General features: G+C 58.7%; 1 protein-coding gene across 1 annotated transcript; it reads left to right on the top strand.

The window, feature by feature from the left end:
* Nucleotides 1-2553: 2553 nt before the first annotated feature.
* Nucleotides 2554-6547, top strand: Irx4 (iroquois homeobox 4). The gene is made up of 5 exons (XM_008852518.1): nucleotides 2554-2698; nucleotides 3105-3356; nucleotides 4129-4241; nucleotides 5017-5345; nucleotides 5742-6547. Exons 1-5 carry the CDS (start codon nucleotides 2654-2656, stop codon nucleotides 6545-6547), a joined length of 1545 nt encoding a protein of 514 aa, XP_008850740.1. The 5' UTR covers nucleotides 2554-2653.
* Nucleotides 6548-6947: the final 400 nt, after the last annotated feature.

The raw sequence follows: 6947 nt of genomic DNA, 5'->3' as shown, positions 1-6947 counted from the left end.
GCAGCAGCACCTGGGGACTGGACACTTGGGTTGGAAGGCGAAGGACAGAATGGGCTGCACTGAGGATTGGAAGAGGCAAGCCCTGAACCCCCTCCCCCAAAGACCCATGGACTCCAGGCACTATAGCCTCCTGCCCCAGCCCAGAGGTGAGTCTGCTCAAAAGATGAACGACAGTCCTTGGGGGAAGCATTTCCCTAGCCCCACAGGGTTTCCCAGAAAGAAAAAATGATGAGCTCAGCCTGGCAGCACTGTGCACAGCCAGCTGAAGCCCCATGCACCGCAGAAGCACAGGCCTGTCCCTCCAACTCCTTCCTCTTTCTTCTGGTCCCACCAGGCCAACAATCCCAGAGACCTGGGCTGCCAGGATGAAATGAAGGACCAGTCTGTTGAAGAATGTCCTTTGGTGAATTCCTGCTCCCAGAACCCAGGTGGCAGGGTCCAGACCTCCTCCCTCACCAAGACCTCATTACCTAGAGAAAGCTAGTTGTTTGTAAACAATAAATAATGAAAAGTAGGCGGATGTTCAGCAAAAGCCTCACCAAAACCGGAAAACTGGAAGAAGCTGGGAGGAGGGTGGTTGGGGGAGGGGAGAAGCTGGAGGAGGAAGAGGGAGAGAGCAGATTCATTTCTACTCCAGAAGCCCCGGTGGCTAGTTTCTTATTATTTACAGGAAGGTGGTATTAGCAATTCAGGTGAGAAAGAAATGAACACGGCCTGCCACGAAATCAATACGGAATTCAAAAACAATTATTAATGTCATTCGACTCGTGTTCTTTATATATATCTCTCCCGGCTACTGACGCTAAACTGTCTGAATAATTTGCATGAAGCGACTATTCATTATTTGCGATGGTTTCCCCTTCGAAAGCAGCTCGGACGTGGCCGGCTGCGGTCCAGCGCGATCGGAGAACTCGTATTTTCGTCTGTAAATTAAAGCAATTACGCAGCAGATATTATATGATGTGTACTGCGGTCTCCAGATAGTCATCCATCACCTTCAACCGAGCTGTCAGAGCCGGCAGATTTCGTTTCTGGGAGGCAGCCTTGCAGCTGGGGAGAGGGCGCGAACGTCATCATTAATTAGAGGGTGACCCTGGGGCGATTCACAGGTCTGAACCCAGGAATCTTTCCGAGCAAGTCTGCACAGCGCCAGTGGTGCGCGGCTGTGCTGATGGCAGAGCGCAGGAGGCCGGCCTCGCAGGGCCGGAGCAGCAGGGCGAGCCCGGGCCCCGGAGAACCATGACACAAAAGGCAGCCAGCGAGGTCCGGGGGCCCTGGTGCCCCGAGCTGCCTCCACACTGGCCTGTGCTTTGAACTCGGGCAAGGTCCCCGGGCCCTGATTAGCCCAGCAAGTCCCGGGGGCGGCCCTAGGCCTCTCCCGGAGCCCTCGTAGCGCCACAGGCGGGAAGCTGTGCAAAGCAGGCCCGAGGGTGCCTGGGCCAGGCGCCCGACACCCCCTTCTTTGCACCCAGTCCAGATGGTCGCCGGGACCGGCCAGCCTCCTGCGGGAACGGCCCCGGGCCTGAGTTGGGAAATCTGCTCTTCCCGGAGAGCTGGGGCGTCTGGCCGTCTCCGTCCTAGCCTAGGGGTGCGGGGTAGGCCTCGGAAGGCGGCTCGCCGAAGAGGGAGGGGGAGGAAGCGGAGGAAGCACAGCCGCGCGGTGGGCTGACCCGGAGTGGAGAAGGGGACGGCCGCCTCCAGGGACCCCAGGCTGCCCCGAAGGGCACCGACGCGGGCGTCGCCGGGGAGGGGAAGCGCCGCAGGTCCCGGCCCGGTGGCTGCTGGAAGCGCGGGACCCTGGGGACACCTGCGGGCGAGCGGCCCTCGGAAGGAGGGTTCTCCGACTCCCGGTCCTGGGAGGCGTGGCTGGGACGCCCCTAAACGGCCGCGCCCGGGCCTTCTGAGTCCCGGGTCTCCGGAGCCGGCGGAGCGCGGCGAGGACGGCGGGCCGCTGCAGCCTGCGCCGGGCTAATTTTAACTGTTGATTACATCTTCACTGAAGACTCGCTCGTGTGTCCCTTCATAGTCTCATTTGTAATTGAGACTAATGATTACAGTGGGGTGTGAAGGAGCAGGTGCTCGTTAATTAATTTCTAATTAAAAGTGCCTTCCGTCCTCGGTGACTAAGGAGCAGCACTGTTCGTCTGGGCGATATTGACTCCCGGGATGGAGTTCATTTGTTAAAACCCAATGGCCCTCTGCCTTGCTGTCCCGGACACCGACTGTCCCCGCCCCGCCCCGCCCGACCCGCAGCCAAGTGACCCGAAGATCTGCGGCCAGGCCGAGCCAAGGCAAGAACTGACGTCAGCGCCTCCGCAGCTTAAAGCTGAGCACGTCCGACTTGCCGGTCCACGAGACTCGCTTTTTTATTTTCTATTTTTCTTTTTTCTTTTTTGCAAAATATGTATTTCTGTCGCCGCGGCGAGGCCGAATGGTCCCAGAGCCCTCTGCAGGGTTCAGACTTCGAAGCTAAAAGAATCGCTGGGACCACTGCCGCCCACTCGCTTACGGGGCTAGAAAAGTTTGCGGCGCCCGAGGGTAAACTGACCTGCTCTCCTTCGCCCTCCCAGCGCCTAGGAACCTGCAGCCCCGGAGCAGTGGCCGCGTCGCGCAGGACCCCAACGGCCCCTCCTGATCTTAGGCTGCTCCCGCCATGTCCTACCCGCAGTTCGGATACCCTTACTCCTCGGCCCCCCAGGTAAAGGGTCCTCTGCAGGGTCTGGGGGTGTGGAGGAAGGTGCGACGGTATTGGGGCACACACACACACACACACACACACACACAGCCACTTCCTAAATGAGCAGATCCCTTGCCCAGCGCCCCTCGGTGCAGATAGGTACCAAACACCCAAGGGCATGGTCGCTGGTAAAATCTAGCGATGGGTCTGAAGCCTTGAGGATTCTGGGGACCCAGGGTAGGCAAACAAGCTAACAGCTGGCCGGGCCCCATGTGGCCAGAGGAGGCAAGGACTGTACAGGCTGAGGGGGAAGAACTTGTCTGGCGGGGACAGTCCGAGACCCCTAGAGACACGTGGGGTCCCTAAGGGCCCAGTGCCCTAGCCTAGTGTCTGGGTGCGCATGGTTCCTTCCATCCTCTCTCCCCAGTTCCTGATGACCACCAACTCCCTGAGCACGTGCTGTGAGTCCGGTGGCCGCACACTGGCGGATTCCGGGCCTGCTGCCTCCGCCCAGGCGCCAGTCTACTGCCCGGTCTATGAGAGCCGGCTGCTGGCCACTGCTCGCCACGAACTCAATTCTGCTGCTGCGCTCGGCGTCTATGGAGGCCCCTACGGAAGTTCGCAAGGTTACGGCAACTACGTGACCTACGGCTCTGAGGCGTCTGCCTTCTATTCTCTGGTAAGGGTCGCACCCCCTCCCACCGAGCCCCGCCCAGACCTTGGGTTTGAGAACCCTACTTCCACCAGGATTTCAAGTCCCCTGAGTACCCGAGCGGTGGAGGATGGGGGATGGGAAGAGAAACCTGACAGGGTTCAGCCAGGGCTGCGGCGACACCCAATCCCGGCTCGGGGTGACTTGCCCTGCCAGCCAGCAGTGTCTAAAGTGTTTTGGTTTGTCTAGATTCTGATCCGAGTCCGGCTCCCCTGCCTGGCTCCTCCATGTGCTCCTCCCAGCTCTGGGCACCCTCTCCCCACTAAACTACACTCCCCTCCTCCCTCCCCCCTTTCTCCAGACCCCCGCCCTAGCTCCTCCCTCCCTGCCTTCCCCTTCTGCTGGAGGCCTCCACTCCGACCTTACTCTTTCTGTGACTGCCTGGCCGCCTCCTTCCAGTTCTCAGCAGCTCACCGCAGCCTCCTCTCTTCTTCCAGGCTCAGTCCTGAACTCCTGCTTTCCCTCTCCTCTTCTCTTCCCTTCCCATTTCGCTTTCACTCTCTGATCTATCTGTGTTTTCCCCCCAAAACACCTCCTTCCTGTCCACACAGATAGTTGGGGGGACTGGCTATTGAGACCAGCAGGAGATGGGCTGGAGTCTGCCAGCTTTGGGGGCTGTTAGGGGCTGTTAGATACCTGTAGGTATCTGAGCTAAGCACACTGGAGGGGGTGGGGCTTAGGGAAGGATTTTTAATGGGGTCCTCAGAGGCTGAGTCCTCAGCTGCCTTGCCTCTTACAGAACAGCTTCGAGTCCAAGGAAGGGACAGGATCCTCACATGGGGGCCTAGCACCTGCTGCAGCTGCAGCCTACTACCCTTATGAACCGGCTCTGGGCCAGTATCCATATGACAGGTGAGGGATCAGACCCCCTCTTTCACTACCACTATTCTGCCAGGCACCAGCCACCCCACTCCTTATAACCTCCATCACCAGGCCCCCCTGGGAGGTGGGAGGATGGAGGATGGAGGGTGGTTCATCCCACCCTGCCATGCTCCTCACACTGTTGAGAGGGACTGTGGAAATCTCAGTACTGTGATTTTTTTTAGCAAGTCACTTCCAGAAAGTTCAGCCCACATGACTGCTTCTTTGCACGGTCTGAGACCCCTCCCTGCACCCTAAAAAGTACAGCACTGGTTGGGTGTCTGAGCCAGGGCCATTGACCCTAGAGTTTGAATCAGGAGAGAAAGCCTTTTGGTCCTCCATGCCCAGGTTGGGGACAGCTCACTGGTCCACCCTCCAACCTGGACCATTACCAGTCCAGCCAAAGCCCTGAACCTCGCTCCTCAGGTCCCCACCCCCAACTTCTGCCTCTGGACACAGGCTCACAGATGCTAGGTTACATTTGTATAGTTTGGGGACCAAAGGTGTAGAAGAGAAGTCCCTTTAAAGGAACTCAAATGTCTGTGCCAGTGACAGAAGCCATGACCTCCCCTCTGACTTGGGAGGGAACCAAGCTCCCAGTCATTTTAATGACATTATCTTCGCCCTCGGCCCATAAAAGGCAAGGCGGTGCCCATAAACACAACCCACCCTAGAAGGTCAGCCTTGTCCCCACGCCCCTGCCCTCTCTCGCTCTGCCGTGATCTCCCCGGCGGGACTGGCGCCCCATTGCAGAGCCTGTCTCCAGGTACGGGACCATGGACAGCGGCACGCGGCGCAAGAATGCCACCAGGGAGACCACCAGCACACTGAAGGCCTGGCTGCAGGAGCACCGCAAGAACCCGTACCCCACCAAGGGCGAGAAGATCATGCTGGCCATCATCACCAAGATGACCCTCACGCAGGTCTCCACCTGGTTCGCCAACGCGCGCCGGCGCCTCAAGAAGGAGAACAAGATGACGTGGCCGCCAAGGAACAAGTGCTCGGACGAGAAACGGCCCTACGGGGAGGGTGAGGAGGAGGAAGCTGGTGAGGAGGAGGCGCAGGAGGAGCCTCTCAAGAATGCCAAGAGCAAAGGTGGGTTGGCGATTCTGGAGGGTTTGGGTGCCTTGCGGGCTGGCAAACAGAAAGCCATGGACTTGGGGCAGCAAATTAGTGAGCTGCTTTTGAGTCAGCTGGTTTTCTCCCCGTGCTTGGGGAGAAAAGATGGAGGTGGTGCCCTGCGAACTTGCTTAAAGAAATCCAAAGTTAAGTTTTAAACACCTCACACCTCGTTCATTTGAGTCCAGATCTGCCCAGCTGGTATTCATAGTTCGAAACTTGGGGCCACCAAAGACTGGAGGGGAGGACAGAGAGAGGCCTGGGCTGTTACCCTAGCTGGAGTGGGGTCCCATTAACTGCTATCTGGGGGTGAAAGAAAGCCTAGGTATGTCACCCTGTCTCCCTCCACTGGCCACGTGGTTTTGCCAACAGATCCTATTGGCAAAGACAAGGAGCTAGAACTCAGTGACCTGGAAGACTTTGACCCTCTGGATGCCGAGACCCCTGAGTGTGAGCTGAAGACACCCTTCCAGCCCCTGGAGAGTGGCCCAGAGCGTGTCCCTGCCTCATCTGATGGGCTTGACCCAGGCAAGGAGGCCTCTGCCACACTACGGATGCCCTTGTCAGCCACTGGTGGAGCTGTACTGGAGGAGGACCTAGAGAGGGCCCGCAGCTGCCTCCAGAGCACAGTGGGAGTACCAGAGTCTGGCCCCGAGGGCGGCCCTCAGGCCTGCGAAGCCAAACTGAGCTTTGCACCTGCAGGGGCACCACCGAGTCTTGAGGTGAAGCCACGCATCTGGTCCCTGGCACACACAGCCACTGCTGCTGCAGCCACCGCCCTGAATCAGACTGAGTTTCCATCCTGCATGCTGAAACGCCAAGGTCCCGCGGGTACATCTGTGGCACAGACCACGTCCACGCCTGCGATCCCGACCCCTTCTGGGGCCCTGGATAGGCACCAGGACTCCCCAGTAACTAGTCTCAGAAACTGGGTGGACGGGGTCTTCCACGACCCCATCCTTAGGCACAGCACTTTGAACCAGGCCTGGGCCACTGCCAAGGGCGCGCTACTGGATCCAGGCCCTCTAGGACGCTCTCTGGGCGCAGGCACCAATGTGCTGACAGCGCCCCTGACACGCTCCTTCCCGCCCACTGTGCCCCAAGATGCCTCTGCCACAGGGGCTGCTCGGGAGCTGCTGGCTATGCCCAAGGCAGGCAGCAAACCCTTCTGCGCCTAAGGCGGGCCTGCGGAACAAAGGGGGGAACTGGCTCTCAGACTGCAGGAACTGACTCCAGACTCTCTTTTTAATGGGTTTCCAAAGGAAAGAGAGGGCGTGGCCAAGCCAAGGCTGCCAACCCACCGGAGACAGAGGATCTGAACTTAAGCTCTGGGGTGATGGAGGAACCCCCACCTGCTATATCTCCAGGACTTGGTCCCAACTGATCTTGGGTCCACCTGAGCCATCCCTGAACTCCGGGAAGGCTGGAGTTCCCCGAAGCATAAAGTTTAAGTCCAAAGTTTACACGGAGAAGGTGTTTGGGTCCCGAGGCTCGTTCAGAGTTGCTGTCTCCACCTGGGTTCGAGACATGCCGGTGTTCCTGATAAAAATCCCTCAGCCTGCTTTTCTCAGACTTCAT

Source organism: Nannospalax galili, unplaced genomic scaffold (assembly GCF_000622305.1).
Source record: "Nannospalax galili isolate Female #2095 unplaced genomic scaffold, S.galili_v1.0 scaffold1146, whole genome shotgun sequence".
Taxonomy (NCBI): Eukaryota; Metazoa; Chordata; class Mammalia; order Rodentia; family Spalacidae; genus Nannospalax; species Nannospalax galili.
This window is presented reverse-complemented; position numbering and strand designations above follow the sequence as displayed.